The 20,908-nt window shown below is 34.8% G+C and overlaps 1 protein-coding gene across 6 annotated transcripts in view; it reads left to right on the top strand.

Annotated features, from left to right (window-relative positions):
• The window catches only part of PDE1A (phosphodiesterase 1A), a 326,532-nt gene that overhangs the window by 215,322 nt on the left and 90,302 nt on the right, over positions 1-20,908 (top strand). For all 6 annotated transcript variants that reach the window (XM_030326584.1, XM_030326583.2, XM_030326582.2 and 3 more), the window contains one exon: positions 18,700-18,813. In XM_030326584.1, coding sequence (XP_030182444.1) covers positions 18,700-18,813 — 114 coding nt within the window. The remainder of the gene's footprint in view (positions 1-18,699; positions 18,814-20,908) is intronic.

The raw sequence follows: 20,908 nt of genomic DNA, 5'->3' as shown, positions 1-20,908 counted from the left end.
GCATTTTGGACTACACAGATTCCCTTACAGTATGTATCCTGCAGCCTTTACAATTTTAGAGGGAGTAATGAAGTAGAAAAACTATAGAACTGCATACAAATCAAGAGACTAAGTTTCTAGTTTCTAGATAAACTCAATTCTCTCTACTATCTCTACTACTTCAAAATCTAAATTCTTTATTCCTTCTTTCCCCATTTTTTTTTCTGCCCAGAAAAAGATTATCTTTTATTTGTGAAAATATTCTATGATTTTTTCAATACCAAATAGACAATGCTCATTTGTACTAGCTCTGTAAATTTTCTGCTTCGTTATTGTCATTTTGTTATTTAGGTACTTCATCAAAAAAATTTCTATCTTAGCTACACTTTACTAACATCCTTTTTGCTAATTTAGCTAGGCAGCAAGAAAAGAGAATCCTTACTTTTGAATAAAGATGGTGGATTGTCACATATATCTGTTTCCCTTCCAACTTGAGACTTTCCCTAAAATGATAGTAGAAAAGTAAAAATTTATAAACCCACAAAGTCAAAGAGAAAAAAAGAGAAGACATTAGAGAATAGATTATCTTTTTTTTTTTAATGTTTATTTGTTTTTGAGAGACAGAGACAGAGACAGAGACAGAACATGAGATGGGAAGGGGCAGAGAGAGAGGGAGACAAGAATCCAAAGCAAGCTCCAGGCTCTGAGCTGTCAGCACAGAGCCTGATGTAGGGCTCGGACTCACAAACTGTGAGATAATGACCTGAGCCAAAGTCGGATGCTTAACTGACTGAACCACCCACGCACCCCAGAGAATAGATTATCTTAATGAAATTTTGAAATAGGTAGATAGGAGGAATAGTAGTAACTGTCAGAACAGAACAGAGTGACCAAGCACATGTCTGTCCTTGGCAGAAGAAGTAAAGGCAAGTTTTCAGATTTTCAGAGAAAATGCTTCTCAATCTAGAATATGCTGTCCAACTATCAATCAAATGGAAAGAAAGAACAAAGGCTTTTATCATTCATATTCAAAGATTTATTTATGTATTTTTAACATGTTTTATTTTTTATTTTTTTAAATTTACATCCAAATTAGTTAGCATATAGTGCAACAATGATTTCAGGAGTAGATTCCTTAGTGCCCTTTATCCATTTAGCCCATCCCCCTCCAGTAACCCTCAGTTTGTTCTCCATATTTATGAGTCTGTTTTGTCCCCCTCCCTGTTTTTATATTATTTTTGCTTCCCTTCCCTTATGTTCATCTGTTCTGTCTTAAAGTCTTCATATGAGTGAAGTCATATGATATTTGTCTTTCTATGACTAATTTCACTTAGCATAATACCCTCTAGTTCCATCTACATAGTTGTAAATGGCAAGATTTCATTCTTTTTGATTGCCAAGTAATACTCCATTGTATATATATACCACATTTTCTTTATCCATTCATCCTTCGATGGACATTTGGGATTTTTCCATACTTTGGCTATTGTTGATAGTGCTGCTATAAACATGGGGGTGCATGTGTCCTTTCAAAACAGCACACCTCTATCCCTTGGATAAATGCCTAGTAGTGCAATTGCTGGGTTGTAGGGTCGTTACATTTTTAGTTTTTTGAGGAACCTCCATACTGTTTTCCAGAGTGGCTGCACCAGCTTGCATTCCCATCAAAGATTTATGTCATATGAGCACGGTCTTAGAAACTACTATAGAATGTGCTCTTTCCAGTAAAACAGGGGAGAATTCAGAAAAGAGGAAGTCATAGAATCCAGAAACAGGGATCCATACCATAACGGAGTATGGCCAAAGCATGTCACAGGATGATAGCTATGTTTCAGATCTAGAGAGTAACTCATCCAGGTTTGAGCCACAAGCTAAAGAGCTACAAGACAGAAGTCCCCAGAATAAAAGAGGGAAATTGTTGATTAATATTGGCAGATGTAAATGGGATTGGGGTGGGGGGAATACGGAATAGACATAGAGAAAATAATGGTAGTAAAAAATGAGGTACTTAATAATTTCAGGAAATTTTTTAAACTTCAAGAATGGAAATGTGATCTTTATATACTTTTTGGCCATGTAATGAGCATTGTGTGCATATCCTAAAAATGTAACTATTGATTACTGATTAAATTAAGAGTAGTATAGAACAGTATTGGGAATTTAGGGTAATATAAAATGGTCAGTCAGACATATAAAAGACCTAAACCCTTATCTATCATAACAGGAAGCCAATAGGCAATATCTAATATTGGTAAGTCAAGAATTAAAAAAATAAGTATACCATTTAAAAATATGGACAAAAGTCCCAGAAGAAACAGCCAAAATATTTTAAAGTAGATATCTCTGGTAAATAGAACAGAGTGAGATTGAGTGGGTGAAAAAAAAATGCTAACTTTTTTTAAGAGAGAGACAGCACACTCAAATGAGAGAGAGGGGCCAAAGGGGAGAGAGAGAGAGAGAGAGAGAGAGAGAGTCAGTCTTAAGCAGGCTCCATGCTCAGCACAGGGGGTGGGGTGGAGGGGGCTGAGGTGGAGCTCAATCTTACCTGAGCCAAAATCAAGAGTCAGAAGCTCAACCCACTGAGCCACTCAGGTGCCCCAAACTGCTAATTGTTATGAAAGGATTTATAGATGATAGATGATAGACAGATAGATAGATAGATAGATGATAGATAGATAGATAGATAGATATCTGTGCATGATTTACTCTAATAAAAATGTTTTAAAAGTAAAGGCCAAAGAATAAGCAAGGAAAAAAATATCTTCGTATTTTAGATCTTACAAAAATCTTCTTCTTAAAATAGGTAGATGCTATAAATTTGAAGAGTAAAAGAATACAGGGTAGGAAACCAGGATTGATACTCTTACAAATGCATTCACTATGGAAAGAAGAAGAAAGCAAGTTTTTTAAAAAGTTGAGTTCATCAATGAAAATCTCTCTGTTTTGATTGGTCATTGGATCCCCAGGGAACCAACCCTAAAGAAGACTGAGAGCAAATGGGTATTTGATCTTTGAGATCTACTTATTGCTTTCTGACTCTGAGAACATGAAAGGCAGATGAAATTTCTCCACTCTGAGATTATCCTGGGAGCTGAAAAACAGGCATAGCTCTTAAACCCAAAGGCGCATGGACCTTATATAAATAAGAAAGGAAAAAGAGAATAATCTTTCTACCTTACATATTTCAGAGAGCCCTCTGATTCTATGGTGGTGGCATGCTTTGTGGGTTCCTATTTATCACAATGATTTATGTTGTACTTGCTAAGAAATACAGGATGGTATTCCTTTCCTCCTGCTACAGACTATTTTTGAAAATCTCATCTGCTGCCTGTTTATAGTGAATATTCATTGCCTTTATAATAATATCTATAATAAATATAATTTATATAATAAAAACCAAGCTAAAAATGACAATTTGCTTTCTAAGAATTGTGACCACATACCTTATTTTTATTATACTCTGGTCATTGTTTAATAGAAGATAATTTATGGAGAGTCTCTAAAAAACTATAAAAGCCTCTGTTATTTGCCAATATCGGGTTTGCATTGGAAAAAGAAAAAATAAATTAAGTTGAACGTTGTAATTTCAACTTTAAGCTTTTATATTAATTCTCAAGTACTTGCCACTCTGTACAAATCTACTTAAACTGTGTTTGGCCTACTTTTAAAAATTAAAAGAAAAAAAAAGGATTTCAAACCTTGGGTTGTCCAATCCTCTAGATAACCCTTGTTCTACCCTGCCCCAACAGGTCAGGGAAGGCATCTCACCTACCTTTCTGCCTTATTTCCAAACCTCAGAAAAAATGTTGACACTTTCTGGTTACCATGTCTTATGTTCCAGGGCCTGTTTGCCCTTGGGTCTGTGCCTCACCTTATTCCCACTCTGCCCTGTGTCCATCACAGCTAGATTTCCCAGGTTCCTGTGTAAACTGGCACCTGGCTAGATTTGGCCAGTGGCTGATACCATCAGAAGATTGCAGGATAGGTAAGGAGGAAGAGAAAAGCCAGGGTATTTCCTTCTCCCTCTCTGCTTCTAGGAAGCCTTACTTGTGTCAGTTGTGTCTTTTCTATGGTTCCAGATGCCTGTGCAGTAGACCTGTACTTTCTTTCCATAGTTTTTTAATGCATATTTCACCAAAAATCTATTTTAATTATTACTTTCTTTCTCTGCTAGTGTATTTTTGAAGTCTGTATTAATACATGATAACTGTATTAATTAAGAGCAAATGTCGTAAGCCCACTTTTAAACATACCTTTGTTACTTTTGGTGGAACTGGTGCTGAGCTTTCTTTACTCAGCCAATGCAGTACTCAACTTTGCTGGTTTTCAGTCTCTTATTACTTCAGGGACACGACAGTTTCGTAGTGCTCTTTACATACAGAGCCTCTTCATTCTCTCTAAACCACATTCTAATTTTACTTTTGTAACACTACTCAATATGCCTTTCTCTGATTTTTCAAAAAATATGTAATATGTAATAAACTGTATTATACATATGCAATACTGTAATATACAAAACTAAATACATATGCAATAAAATAATAAATTCATCGATTATAGTTCACTGTGCTCTCATACTTTATGCTACTTCCTATATCTTTCTTTCTCTTCTTTACAGTTACATCAAAAATTTCTTTTTGATGAAGTACCTAAATAACTTACCAAAATAACAACAATGAAGCAGAAAATTTACAGAGCTAGTACAAATGAGCATTGTCTATTTGGTATTGAAAAAAATCATAGAATATTTTTCACAAATAAAAGATAATCTTTTTCCGTGGCAGAAAAAAAAAATGATTGGGGAAAGAAGGGATAAAGAATTTAGAGCTAGAAGTAGTAGAACTAGTATAGAGAATTGAGAGAATATATATATATATATATATATATATATATATATTTATATATTTATATATATATATATATTTTCTTTTGTGTGTCTACCTCAAATCTGAAACACAGGGGCCTGTTTTCTGTTAGTTCAGTTCATGAGCATGGAGCATGCGACAAACAGGTGTATATGTGATAACCATGTATAATTTTCTTTCACTTGGCTTCACTGTGTGTCTAAAAGCCTAGAACAACTGGAGATTAACATTAACCATCAACTTATGTTTAGGATGTGTTGTGCCCTTTCAGTCTTTCTCTGTTTTGAATTCAAGATGAATTTCAACATCTTGTTATTTGTCAGTAATTTACATTTTTCATGGTGGGTGATTCTGAAACTATCAAGTAAATGATCTGAATTCTAAGTTCAGTCACTTGTGAGCAGTCTACTGAATATTCTACTTTAACAGGTGATTATGTCATTAAAATTATTTTTATTATTATCAAAAAACAGCAGTTGGGGTGCCTGGTTGGCTCAGTCAGTTAAGCGTGCACCTCTTGCTTTTGGCTCAGGTCATGGTCTCATGGCTTGTCATGAGATTGAGCCCCACATCAGGCTCCCTGGTGAGTGTTGAGCCTGCTTGAGATTCTCTCTGTCTCCCTCTTTGCTCCTCCCCCACTCATGTTTGTGCTTACACTCTCTCTCTCTCTCTCCTACTCTCTCTCTCTTAAAATAAATAAATATTTAAAAAACCCAGCAATCAATTTTCCAGAAATAGATAACTTCAATGATTTCTTTCTAGTTCTTCCTTCTTTAGCATATTTCCAAATAATATGCTTTTACTATTTCTTGATTTATCAATTTCAGACTTTATCAATTGACATCCATAATAATAACTGAGGAAATAGCTCTCACATATTCACTTCACCAACTTCCTTACCCTCATCTTTTCAAAAGAGTCATACTGCTCCTTATTTAGTTTTTAAGTCACTTGTATTTGTAAGCAGTGATTTCTAAATATTATTCACTTGTCAATCAAAGCGTCAATCAAATGACTTTCCTATCTCATATAACTTTTTTCTTTCTCCTTGATTTCATAATTGTTGTATTTTTCAAATATATTTTATAATTTTATGAATGCTCACTGATCTGTCAAAACAAAGTTCCAAACATCCTGTCAGTTCCATTGTTCATCAGTTCCATTTTTTTCCCTGGAGACTTCCTCCCACTTTCTTTCCTCTGCACTCCTACTTCATCTAGACTAGTTTATTTCTAGGATGGTCACATATCTCTTATTCAGACACTTCCCTTATTCATTCATCTGCATTAGATTCATGTTATGTTCTTGTTTTGGTCAATTGCATCTCTCCAGTGGCTTCCTGAAAAAGAGTGCATGGAAAATCAAATTTTGAGTCATTTAATGTCTGAAAAAGCCTTTATTTTTTATTCAAATTTGATTGATAGCTTGACTGAGTATAGAATTCTAGGTTGACCCTGGACCAACTACATAATGTACAGGGCGTGGTGCAAAATGAAAATGTAGGTCTCCTTCTTCAAAAATTAAGTATTTTGGGGTACCTGGGTGGCTCAGTCGGTTAAGCGGCCGACTTCGGCTGGGGTCATGATCTCGTGGTCTGTGAGTTTGAGCCCCGCGTTGGGCTCTGTGCTGACAGCTCAGAGCCTGGAGCCTGTTTCGGATTCTGTGTCTCCCTCTCTCTCTGACCCACCCCTGTTCGTGCTCTGTCTCTCTCTGTCTCAAAAATAAATAAATGTTTAAAAAAATTTTTTTTAAAAATTAAGTATTTCAAGATGGTGACAGCAGAGTGCAAAACCAAGAGTGGTATCTTTCTAAGCACAGGTCCTATGTGACTACCAGTTCATATGCCCTTGAAACTGACTCTGGTGGGACCTTTCAAAATGGAGATTCTTAATTCTGGATAATTGACTTTTTCGTTACTAATTACCGCTATCCTTGATGTCTAGAATTTATTTATTTTTTAAGTGTTTATTTTTTTATTTTGAGAGAGAGAGAGAGAGAGAGAGAGAGAGAGAGAGAGAGAGAGAGAGAATGCATGAGCCGGGGAGGGGCAAAGAGAGATAGAGAGGGTGAATCCTAAGCAGGCTCCACACAATCATCATGGAGCCCCAATAGGGGCTAGATCTCATGACCACGATATCATGACCTGAGCCGAAATCAAGAGTTGGACACTTGGGGCACCTGGGTGGCTCAGTCGGTTGAGCGTCTGACTGCAGCCCAGGTCATGATCTCACAGTTTGTGAGTTTGAGCCCCGTGTTGGGCTCTGTGCTGACAGCTCAGAGCCTGGAACCACTTCAGATTCTGTGTCTCCCTCTCTCTCTGCCCCATCCCCACTCATGCTCTCTCTTTGTCTTAAAAATAAATAAAACATTAAAAAAATTTAAAAAAAAAGAGTTGGACACTTAACTGACTGAACCACCCAGGTGCCCCTTGATGTCTAGAACTTTAGTTCACTAGATATTAGATCTCCTGAACTAAATGCCTTTAATTTTCTTATCTTTATTTTTTTTATTTTCCCTCTTGCTGTCTTTTTGCCTACTTTATAGGATATTAGACTATAGGATATTAGACTTTTTCCTCTACTCCTTCTGTTGACATTTTTACATAAATCATTGGATTCATTTCCAAGAGCCCCTTCAATACCATTCATTACATTTTTAAAAAGTAGTGTTATATTCTTGTTTCATAGATGAAAGCTCTTATTTTTCTCAAAGAAATCTCTTATTTTCTCATTTTTTTTCAATGTTTTTGTTTAGTCTCTGTATTATTTCTGGTTTCCCCAAGTTTTTTTATTTTATTTATATTTGTCCATGTCTTTCATGTTGGAGGTTTTCCTTTCACGCTTGCTCACTGTTGACAGGCCATTAATATTAAAGAGTGTGGCTCTGAGAAGTGATTAGAATCTCTCTCTCTCTGCTTAGGTGGTGCCTTGTCACCTGCTGAGCTTCACTGAAGGGTGAGCACGCTGTGAACTGTTTGTTTCCAAAATTTTCTTTCTCTGGGGCTTTTCAGTCTTTCCCACAACGAATCTCTCAGTCTTCATTCTGTAAATAGGTAGTAGAAAGAAACCTGGGGTATCGTTCAACATACTGACTTTCATTTAATCTGTCTATTTTCAATCTGGCAGTCTTGTCTCATTTCCATGTTTGTTGTAAGTATAGGTAAGGATAGTTTCCTGCTAGTTGGGGTGGCAAAATAAATCTGAAAGCTCTAACCAATCTCCTGTTTTGAGTCTGAAGCCAGATCCCTGTATTATAAGATCTTTGGTGTCCCTATCCCCTAAGCTGTTTCAAGGTTCTATGAGGAATAATTGTCTTGCTTCTCTGTGTCATCACCTTTCGAAAGTACCTTGGTTTGTTTTTCTTTCTTGGTTTCTGTTAAGTCAGTCACCATATCTCACTGTTAAATTTTCCCAAAAATGTGTTGTGAACTTTTCTCTGCTCTTATCTTTTCTGTTATTTTTCCTCATAGCTCTTTTACCTTTTCAATCCCTTTATGTGATGTTAGTGGTATTTCATTGGTGAACAGTAGTAAAGGCATTTTTTTTAATCCATCAGGCTTAAATATAAACCACAAATCCTTTCTGCCTACTTTTTTTTTTAATTTGAAAAATTATACCACATGCTCTCTGACCCAGCTAGCATCAATCATTCCCCATAGCACCCCTTTTAAGCGTCAGGCTGTTCCAGTGTGAAAGTGGCAATTTGGTCTCATCCATTCTCCTCCATTTCCTATGAAGCAGCTGACCCTCAGCATTTTGTGCAGTGTCCATGAAGAAGAGCTCAGTTGATTGCTGATCACTCTAGAAAGCTGAAGTAGCTGTCCCATCAGTATGTTGCTCCTCTCCATGAATACCAGAAAAGGGTGAATATAATTAGAGTGAGCCCTCACTAACATTAATGCCCTGTCTCTACAGTCTTTTCAGCACTCCCAGAGGACTGTACTGAAAGTATCTGAAAGTCTCTGGTTTGAGAGGATAGCATTGTAGGAGGTTGATACAAGTAAGGCAAAAAGGATGACAGTCAAAATGAGTAATTTGAGGGGTAGTTAACAAAAGAGAGTATTTATATTTGTGGGATGCATGTAGGGAACCACCAGGATAATACAGTACTTCTGGGCTAGTAACATGGGGTTCCAGGTATGTGTTATCCCTGATGAGAGACAGAAAGTTTGCAAGAGAATTCTGTGGAAAGGGAGAGTGCTGCCTGACAAGTGACTTTCTATAGGGGGTGAACATCCAGAGAGAAGAGAAGAATAATACTCTGACTTCATTCTTCTTCCTCTCTTCTACCTCCTGTGATACTTCCTATTTGTGAAACCCAAATTGTCACCTGATGTATTCTTTACAACACCTGTTAAGGGCAAGGAGAAGTGTACATTCCAGTAGAGTGCAATTGGAGGGAAAAGTGAAAGATATTTAGCACAGAGTGGCTACCTGAGCTCTGTGCTAAATATGTGTTTCCCAAAGCATATGTGTTTTCTTAGTGGTTCTTTGGTGTGTACACCTTATTCCTAATCTTTCTTCCCTAGTTTAAATAAATACCTTAATAGTAGATGAAGGTCACTACTTTTTCTTCTTCACAACACATAGATTTAAATATATATATAATAATATTTTTTATTTTTATTTTTTTAATCTTTATTTATTTTTGAGAGAGAGAGAGAGAGAGTGAGCGGGGAAGGGGCAGAGAGAGAAGGAGACACAGAATCCGAAACAGGCTCCAGGCTCTGCGCTGGCAGCATAGAGCCCGACACGGGGCTCGAACTCATGGACCATGAGATCATGACCTGAGCCGAAGTCTGATGCTTAACTGACTGAGCCACCCAGGCGCCCTAGTATTTTTAATTTTTAAATAAAATAGTTTAATACATATTTTTATTTTATATATATTATATGGTAAATAAATATATTTACTATATAAAATAATTACTATATTTTATAAATATATTTTTACATATTTATGTTTTTATAAATACAAATATATATTTAAATCTATAATATATTTATATAGTTAAATATGTGTTTAAATATATGTGTATATAAATATATATTTAATTATTGCATATTTATTTAAACATATATCCTTAAAGAAAATCCTGCAGTCCATACAGCCCTTAGTATTTCAGAGGGGAAACAGTAACCAGGCACAAGTGATTGGTTCCCTCCGTGGAGTCAATATGATCTTACTATTCTTTTGCCTCCAAGGAGGAAAAAATTAATCTTGAAAGCATTTCTAACTATTCTAGTGTTTGTATCGCTGTACTTAAAAGGAATTCTTCCACATAGTGGGGATTATGCATGCCCATTTCTGCAAGAAAAAGTTTACTTAAGGTAGAATGATGAATAGTTTACCTAAATTGTGATTTTTGGGAGAAGAGAGAGAATAATTGTATATTCCTTTGTATTTAAAAAATACTCACCCAAAATACTTTTCCATCATATATTCTCCACCTTAGTGGGATTAGTTTTCTCCTTTAAATGTAGAATGTAAATTTATTTTAAAGGCCGATAATATTTGTTATACAAATTTTCCCACTGTTTTTAATGACACCTATTGCTGTGGGAATTATTTATCTCATAAAATAAAGGTAACAGGAGCTTTATAATTACTCTAACATTTGACTATCTGAAAGAAAATGTCTTAAAAATACTTTAAATCTAAATCTAAGAAGGCTTGCTTTTTAGACTAAGGTTAGGATTTAATTTCCTAAACATTGATCTGCAGAATAGGTAAGACAATTTCATTGTTTAATGGCTTCTTATTATAATTTTTTTATCATGTTGGGATCAGAGACAACAGGACTTACTGAAAACTACATAGTAGCTTCTTTGTTGATAGCCTCTATTTGTGCGTTTTTGTACACTCCTGTGTGTGGCCATCTTTTGGTGCTAATGTTAAAATCTGCTAGAGACACTCTTTAGTTTTACCTTTTATGCTTCTTAGTACGGTGTCCTTAGAACCATATCTTTCTCACTTTTATATTTCAATCAGGTCACAAATGGGGATGTTGATAGGGATTTAATGATTATCAATTCTCTTTTAAATTGCTTTCATTTATTTATTAGTCAAATTCTATGGCATTAGAGATGTCCTGGGCATTTTACATCCTAGAATTAATAAAAACTTGCATAGACACAAAAGATTTTTCAATATGAGAATAATCTTAGTTATGCAGGTGGTTCTTTTGCAAGATTGGGTCATGTAGCAGTATCTTAGAGGGTGAGTTTAGAGTATTTGAAGTACTTGATTATGAAAACAACACCATTTTATATTGAGTATTTTTTCATTTGGAAAGTGGCAGTTCTATATTTGAATATAAAAACACAAAATCATTTTCTACAGCTCAGGATTCTTTGTTCAAAGGTAGAAATTGTTTCTACTCTACAACTACTTCTTGAACCACAAAGCCAATCGGTTATGTTCAAAGATGGTGTTTCTATTTTCATTCCTGTTTTCTTCTAAGTATTCTGATCATTACAAGGTAAGGTAAGCTAAGATCAAAATCTGTTCATAATATTCAGGCTGATTTATAAGCCTTATGAATTATCAAAGATTAGTGTCATTCTCTTTAGGAAAAGATCATTAGGAGTGTAATGCTGCTTGATTTTTTTTTGTGTCTCTACTAGTATACATTAGAACTTTAATATTTCAATAAGATTGGTGAAAAAGGAAGATATGTAAGAGAAGCATCTATTTTGCATACATCCTTTTTCTACCTCAAATTACTGATTACATATTTCATTTTTTAATTTATAATTTGGTAAAAATTGACATATGTATACACCTATGAAATCATGACCACAATTAGGAAAATGAACATCTCCCTTAATTTCAAAAGTTTCCTTGAGCTTCTTTGTAATATTTCCTTCCCTTTCCTCCCTGACCTCCCCCCCACCCCCTCCTCCTCCTCTATTCCAGGCAACCACTGATCTGATTCCTGTCATTGTAAGGATCGTTTGCATTTTCTAAAATTTTGTGTAAGTGGAATCATACAGTATGCACATATCTTATTTCACTAGCATAATTATTTGGCATTTAGTCATGTCAGTAGTTCATTCCTTTTATTGCTGAGTAGAATTTTGGATGGATATGCCCTAGTTTGTTTTTTCTATGTACTATTGGGTTGTTTCCATTTGGAGGCTATTACAAATAAAGCTTCTATGAATATTTGTGTACAAGTCTCTAAAAAGACATATGTTTCTTTTCCTCTCCACCAAAGAATAGAGTGGCTGATTCATATGGTAGATACATGTTTAACTTTTTAAGAAACTGTTTTCAAAATGATTGTACATATTTATATTACCAACAATAGTGTATGGTAATTTTTGTTGCTTTACATCTTTGCTAATATTTAGTATGATCAGTTATTTTACTTTTGGCCATTCTAATAGGTGTTTGATTGCATCTTATTATTGTTTTAATTTGAATTTTTTCTAATACTTAGTAATTTTGAGCATCTTTTCATGTTTGCAATGAATATATGTTTTTTGGTGAAGAGTCTGTTCAAATCATTTGTAAATTTTGTATTGGTTTGTTTGTCTTGTTATTATTGAGTTCTGCAAGTTCTTTTGGATGTTTTGGATACAGATCTTTTATTAGATATATGATTTGCAAATATTTTCTCCTAGTCTATGGCTTTTCTTTTAATTCTTTTAACAATGTTTTGAAGGACAGAAGTTCTTAATATTGATGAAGTTTAACTTACTACTTTTTCTATAGATAGTGCTTTATGTGTTGTGTATAGGACATCTTTGGCTGACTCAAGATGACAGAATTTTCTCCTATGGTTTCTTCTAGGCTCCCAGTTTTAGCATATACATTTAGATCTATGGTACATGTATGGATCAAAGTTCCTTTTACACATAAGTATTTCTATTTATCCAGCCCCATTTATTATGTAGGCTGTCTTTTTTACACTTAGCTTAAATTAGCTTTAAATTAGCTTTGTATCTTTTCTCCAAAATCAATTCTCTATATTTGTGGCTGTCTTTCTAGGTTATATTCTGTTCCATTGATCTACAGACTTCTCTTGGTGCTAATAATGTACCAGATTATGCTTTTACTGTACTGATTACTGTAGCTTTAAAATAAGTCTTGAAAGGGTGCTTGGTGGCTCAGTCAATTAAGCAGCCAACTTCAACTCAGGTCATGATCTCATGTTTACGGGTTTGATCCCCGTGTCAGGTCCTGGGTTGACAGCTCAGAGCCTGGAGCCTGCTTCAGATTCTGTGTCTCCCTCTCTCTGCCCCTCCTCCATTCATGCTCTTTCTCTGTCTCTCAAAAATAAACAAAACATTTTAAAAAATTTAAAATAAGTCTTAAAGTCTTACAAGTATTGAAATAGTGTAAGTCCTCCAACTTGTTCTTTTTGTTACATTTGTTTTGACTATTCTAGGCTCTTTGCATTTCTGTATGAATTTTAGAATTAGCATGTCAATATATATAACAACGACAAAAACCTGCTAGGACATTTATTGGGATTGCATTGACTCTGTAGTTACATTTGAGGAAAATTATGCGTTAGCAATATTCAGTGTTTCAATCCATGAACACGTGCATTTCATTGATTTAGGTCTACTTTTATTCCTTTCAGTAATGTTTTATAGTTTTCAGTGTATAGGGCTTCCATACAGTTTTCAGACTTATGTCAAAGAATTTCATATTTTTTGGTACTATTTTAAATGATACTGCTTTTCATTTTAATGTCAGATTATCCCATGATTACATATAGAAAGGATATTGACTTTTTCTTTTTTTTTTATATTGCAAGCTTGTTAAAATAATTTAATACTTTTAGTAACTTTTGGCATATTATATCAGATTTTCTACTTAGAGAATCATGTTGCCTGTGAACAAAAATAGTTTCATTGCTTTCTTTCCAATCTGGATGCCTTTTACTCTCGCCTTATTGCATTGGCTAAAACATCAGTACAGTGATGAATAGCTGGGGTGAGACTACACCCTTCCTTATTAGTGATGTTTGGCAGAAAGCATTCAGTCACTTACCTTACTTATGACATTAGCTGTAGATTTTTGTAACCTTTATCAAGTGAGGAAGCTCTTCTCTATTCCTGTTTATTTAGTCTATTCCATTCTTATTTAGTCTCTTAATATAGTGAGTTACATTGATTAATTTTTTAATCTTATGATGTACTATTCTTTTAGATATTGGTGGATTTGATTTCTCAAAGTATTAAGGATTGTTTACATTTATGTTCATGAGGCATATTTATTGATAGGTTGTTCCTCCTCCTCCCCTTCCTCCTCTTCCTTCTTCTGCTAATGTTTTCATCTGGTTTTGTTATAAGGGCAATTTTGACTTCTCAGAATGACATAAGATTAGGGTTAGGATATAGGATTTTTCTGGAAAAATTTGAAGACAACAGGTATTATTTTTCCTTAATATTTTTTCATATTTCACCAATGAAGTCATATGGGCCTGAAGTTTCTTTATGTTAACACTTTAAACTGCAAATTCAGTTTACTCATTTCTTTTTGAGATTTGATAGTTTGTGTCTTTTAAGGAAATTGTTCATTCTATTTGAATTATTGAATTTATTGGCATAATGTTTTTTACATAATTGTGTTTTAATAATGATGGTTTTAACATCCTTGCCTTCTAATACTATCATCTTTGTCATATTTGGGCCAAGTTTGACTGATTAATTTTTATCCTCATTATGGATCAATTATCCTGCTTCTTTGTAGTCCTTATCATTTTTTTATTGGATTGGAAACCAATTGGAAAAACATCATGTACACAAAATTGAAATTATAAGGAAGCCAGAGAAATTTCAGTTTTTTTAGTGAGGAATAAATGAAGTGTGGTTTAGTTTCTAAGTTGGAAGAGAACACAATGGATGGTAATCTTCAAAGGACTTATGATATAGGTAGCACCCAAGATATTCCTATTTACTAAGCATGATTTAGGCAGTAAAAGATGAGACATAGAGAAAGGTATTTCTGTAAGAAAGAAGAGCTTCAATCTAGGATGATGTGAGAATGTTTGAGGAACAATGACTAAATCAATTTTCTTAGGGTTGTGTAAAATCAGGGTTGTGTAAAAGAAGTAATGGGGAATGTATGCATTTCAACATTTGACCATATTATGTGCATATATCATGCTACCCCCAGAGATTGTAAATACCTTGAAGACAGATACTGTGGTGCACACACAAGTGCCCATGTCTTATACATGTGTGTGTGCATTCTTATATATGCATTCATATATATTCTTATATGTATTAATATATATGTATATAAATACATAAAATAATTTATATGTAGAAATGTATATATTTACAGAGCCACAGGCATGGTAATAAATGCTTAATATCTATTTAACTGATGGGTTTTCAACACCTTTTTGGCAATATCATTGACCTATAAATAGCTGGTCTATGTTTGATAGAACAGCTGTTAACTCATTTTGCTACCCAGCAAAGTAGCCAGTGGAGTCTCCAACCACAGATTAGTGGGCCAGAAACTGCACAGATTAGAACATCTAACAAGTCTACTTAACCTAAACTTTGGGAACCAGAAGAACATACCTAGACCTTAAGAACAGCATTAAGAACACTATTTTTCACCATGCTTCTTTACTCTGATGAAAGAAACCAAATCATTATTAAAAAGATGTTTTATTAAATTAAGAGAACCTGTTCATTTTACACATGACTGATTCCTGTTTTGGTTCTGAGATTGACCCATAGGATGACTGAGTAATTAGGTAAATATAGTTATTTTTTTAAAAAAATACAAAACTTGGGGGTGCCTAGGTGGCTCAGTCAGTTAAGTGTCCGACTCTGGATTTTGGCTCAGGTCATAATCTCATGGTTCATGAGACTGAGCCCTGCATTGGGCTCTGTGCTGACAGCGCAGAGCCTGCTTGTGATTCTCTCTCCCTGTCACTCTGCCCCTCCCTTGCTTTTGTGCACACACTTTTTCTCTCTCAAAATAAACTTAAAAAATTAAAAATTTCTATAGATATATGTGCTAAAGCATTAATATTTTAGAACCTACTAGTTTCGAAATTATGATCATTTGAAAATGAATAATAAAGAGATTTGACCTTTTTATCTATAAAAAGAATGAAATAATAGCCTAAATAAGATGGTTGGGGATTATTCTATGCATAAATTGAATACAAAAGCAAGTTCACTATTGGAATAATAATTATATAAATTATTCCATTAACCTGCTGTTCTGTTTATAAATAGTCTTTTTACAATGCAATAGTTTTGCTTTTTATGTAAATAGAACTTTGCACTCACTAAAGGAAATTAGGTGCATACAGGCAAGGGAAATAAAAGAGGAAGAAGTCCTAGTAACCCCCAAATATATATTTCCTTCCGGTCTTTTGGATCAACATAGTGAGTTTAGGAGTGTGTGGGTGGGGTGTGTGTGTGTGTGTGTGTGTGTGTGTGTGTTTGTGGATGTGACTATGATTTTATACTTATAAACTTATATAACTAGATCTTCTAGGTGGTAAAACCTTCTTGGAGTATTTTTTCAGAGCAATTTCTTGTGTCAGAGTATAGATTTATACCCCTATTAAAATATCAAAATGCATAACTTTGTTTTTAAACCACATCAAGATGTCTCTGTGAAAGAGCATGTTCCCTGTCAGAGGTTTCATCAGGTCTGATCTGCTGATGGGATGATACCCCTGAGGACAACTGCAGGCTGTCATGATTGCGGAAGTGCACCTGTCTGTGGGCACTTTCCCTGGGGCATCCCCTTTCATTTTCTATGATGTTTCGCCATTTTTGAATTCTGAGTCATTTCTTATTCATTTGACTTATTGGTTAGGATTGGGCTCAGCTGCACATAAAAGTCTCAAAATAATAGTAGCTTAAACACAACATTTCTTTTTTGTTTTCTTATACGAAATAACTTCAGAGGTGTGTGACTTCGTTAGGGTGGATTCCCAGCCTGAGACTCAGGCCACTTCCATCTTCCTTGTCTGCCATTCTCTCGGGTAATTTCCGATTGCCAGATTGCCTCAAGACTCTAAATGGCTACTGGATCTTCAGACACTTCCACTGCATTTGGGCAGCGAGGAACCGGAAAGGATAAAAGAGAACCCCTTCCACCTGAGTTAGCCTTCTTCAAAATAATTGTTCCAAAAGTCTTACTCAACAACCTCCTCTTACTCTCCTTGGCCAGAAAGCTGTAAAATGACTATACCTAGCTTTAAGGCTTGAAAAAATGTAGATTTTTTTAGTGGAGAGGATTGCTAACTCAAATAAAAATAGAGTTTATTTATTTATTCAGAAGAAAAGAAGCAATTATCTGAAGTACTTACTGCTTTTAAAATTAAGTCATACAACCATGAAATACAACCAAGCTGTACCAGGTACTTTTCACAAGAAGGATACATGAGGGATATATTTTTAAGTCACTGCAGACCTGTGAATTCTTTTCTTTTGCTTTCACACATAAAAGGCAATTTCACTAAATATAATGTACGTAGGTCATACACATTACAAAAATCTCTATGTGTTACTCCATTATCATCATATTCAGACAGGCTTAGTTTTCATAAGTAACCTGCTTTAGTTGTTATCTTTGATTTGTTTTGTTTTGCTGACTATATGAATGAGACGTATTTAATTTATTAATACATAGATTTTATTTTGCAATGTGGTTATCTGCTAATATTTTATCATATAAAAGCATATGATACGAAAGAGAATTATTTGTAGATTCCTGAATAAGAAGTTTTAGTCTAGGTGTGCCTTTTTCCTATGGAGAAATAATTTGTCAAAACCCTTACTGAAAATTTTAACTTGTCTTTACACCCTTAGCCTTGATATTGGAAATCATCCAAAGTAAGTTTTCAGAAAATCTGCTACACTATCTTTAAGACAATGCCTAAAAGTAGATGTACTCCATTCTCTCTGAAATACTTTTGCTCAGGAATGGAATTAAATTGTCTGCTGACTTGGGAAAATGGATAAATTGTCTTCACATTTTTTATCTATACAATGTAGAGAATAAGGAATTTGTTTTCCTTTTCTGCCTAGGATAGGGTAATATCTTCAGAAACACTTGGTTTATAATTAAAGCACAAAAATTTCTAAAAATGTTAGAAACTTATAGTAGCAATTTGTATTGTCTCACTTCATGAAATATCTATTGCTGCATAAAAAATAATCCCCAAATTTAGTGGCTTCAAACAATACCATTAATGATCTAACAGTTTCTGTGAGTCAGGATTCCAGACATGGCTTAGTTGATCCAGGCTTTAAAATTCCTCAGAGAGTTGGGACACATCATTGTATGGACAAAAGCGAGAGAAAATATTGTACAGATTTGCCTCAGGTGAAAAATCATTTCAGTAAAAATAATAAGCATTCATACATAGATTTTTTTCTCATCATAATCGTATTTTCTCAGATCTTTTGCCTTTCATTTTTGTTATTGCTATATACCGTGAATAATTGCCACAGTAGTGGTAAAAAGAAAAAGTACCCTTAAATAATTTTTTAGTTCCAGCTCTAAAGAAGCAGAGCAGCCATAGAATAAATTCTAATATTGGGAACATACTTTAGGGAAATATCTATATTGTTTTCAATTTTCAGAAAGACTGTCCTTGAAATATAGTACCTGAAATAACAATGTACACCCCTAATATTATTGAGAGGTGAATGTAACTTTTAAGAGTTGTCTAAGTGAGAAAAACTGATCTTAATTATATCAAAAAACTCCTCAAAATATTTCTATATGATGACCTAGAAAGATATGTTAATAATTTAAATTGATTTGTGTATTTAATATTAGACTGTTTTCCGTATGATTATAATAAATCTCCTCTTATTTCTCTCTTTTTTGACTACTTTTTTTAAAACAGACTAAGATGCTTAGTGAAGCAGCTGGAAAAAGGTGATGTTAACGTCGTAGACTTAAAGAAGAACATTGAATATGCAGCATCTGTGTTGGAAGCTGTTTATATTGATGAAACAAGGTAAGTTTTAGCCTCCTTTCCCTTTGATCTTCTTTGTCTCTCTCCCTTTTTTCCTCTTTCTTGGCCTTCATTTATCTCAAACATGAATTTAGCATATCTTAGTCATGAAACCAAAATCAAAATCGTATTAAAATTTAAAGAGATTTTTTTCTTAGAGCTACTTAACTGGACTATGATTCTTTCTAAAAAACATACACATTTTAATCCAAATAGTTGAATATCAAAAAATAGTCAAACAATTAAGTCATAAAATGAACACATTAGAGTCTCTTCTCCTCCTACACTCATTGTCCTTAGGCATAGATTTGTAAACATCAGAGACAGATGTAAGCTTGTACCGATTTTTACTGATGTAAGGATTTTCCTATTATTTCCAGATTTAAGAGTTCTTTCTGAGAAAATGGGTGTCACATGCCCATGCATTCTCTTAAGATATACCTATTAGACACTCTTCAGGGCTTGTTAAGAAACAGTCCCAAATGTGTATTTGATCACCACCTAAACCTTATCACCTAGCCTGCTGCTTAGCAGAGTGGTAAGGAGATTAAGAAATGGGGATTTATTTGAAGAAGGTTGTTAGCCTAGTTCTGTGGCTCTTGACTAGGCAATTTGCCTCCCTGGGGTCATTTGGCAATGTTTGTAGACATTTTTGGTTTGGTTGATGGGAGTGTGCTACTATTTGGTGATGGGTAGAGGCTAGAGATGCTGCTACAGGAAAATCCCCCATGACAAAGAATTATACAGCCCCCATGTGTTCAATAGTATGGAGGTTAAAAAACCCTAGCCTTAAGAGAGAACTGTGCATTTCCCCTTTTTTCTCTAAGGGAATACTTACCTCAGAACCTCAAAAGAGGGTCCTGAGGATCCTACTGCTAATAGAAGACTTAGTGGAGTATGATATGACAGTTTGTAAGAGATTTGTGCACTGTCTCTAGCAGTTTAGAGGGTACTGAAACCGGTTCCTGATTCTCATCTCAACAGAGTCAAAGGTGGCAGGCTAATTCAGACTACCTTGAATTCACAGGTAAAAGGGACACTGTGGAGGGAGAGAATAAACTCCTTCCAGAGCTTAGCATAGAAAAGGCACTAAGTTTTTCAAAGTCATGAAGCAGATGCAGTATAGGTCTTTTGAAGGGATTGACCAGTATTGAAAGGCAACTGCCTTCAGAAGGTGAAAAAGAGGCTGCATGTGGTGATTGTTGAATGAATGAGGGAGATAAAAGATTCAACCCAGATATCAGAGAACACATAATGGTCAAGGTAGCCTCTTGGTATAGCAAGTTCTCTGAAGGATACACAAAAGCTCCCAGAAGAGAAAAATAACCAGTATTTGGGCATTTGTCACATAGATGACAACAAACACATCAGTCGTGTAATGCCCTTTGACTCCTATAATTTTCTGCCACTCCTATCACACTGTTGAATGGTAAGAAACAGCAGAGTGAGTGGTGCTGGTGATGGAACATGGAGAGTGAACATCCATCATGCCCCTTCCCTTCTGCAGGTGTCCATGTGTGAGTCAGGCCTGAGCATGAGGGAGGGGAGAACTGTTAAGCCAGATGTAAAATTGAAGTTTTTAAAAAAAAATTTTTTAATGTTTTATTTATTTTTGAGACAGGGAGAGACAGAGTATGAACAGGGGAGGGTCAGAGAGAGGGAGACACAGAATCTGAAACAGACTCCAGGCTCTGAGCTGTCAGCACAGAGCCCGACGCGGGACTCAAACTCACGGACCGCGAGATGATGACCTGAGCCGAAGTCGGCTGCTTAACCGACTGAGCCACCCAGGCGCCCCTAAAATTGAAGTTTTATATGTCTATGAGTAGTGGATGAAACACACACACACACACACACACACACACACACACACACACCACTGTTGTTTCACAGGTAATAATTCACATGATTAAAAAATCAAAATAAGGTAAAGGTGCCTCATGAACACCTTGCCTCCACCCTTATCCCACCCCAATCTACTTATATTTCCAATTCATAAATTTATGTATATTTCCAATGATCTATTACAAATTTTTATTTCGTATTTTTCTGTTTTGCTTTTATGGAAAGTAGCACACTATATACACAATGTTTATTT

This window comes from Lynx canadensis, chromosome C1 (genome assembly GCF_007474595.2).
Source record: "Lynx canadensis isolate LIC74 chromosome C1, mLynCan4.pri.v2, whole genome shotgun sequence".
Classification (NCBI taxonomy): Eukaryota; Metazoa; Chordata; class Mammalia; order Carnivora; family Felidae; genus Lynx; species Lynx canadensis.
This window is presented reverse-complemented; position numbering and strand designations above follow the sequence as displayed.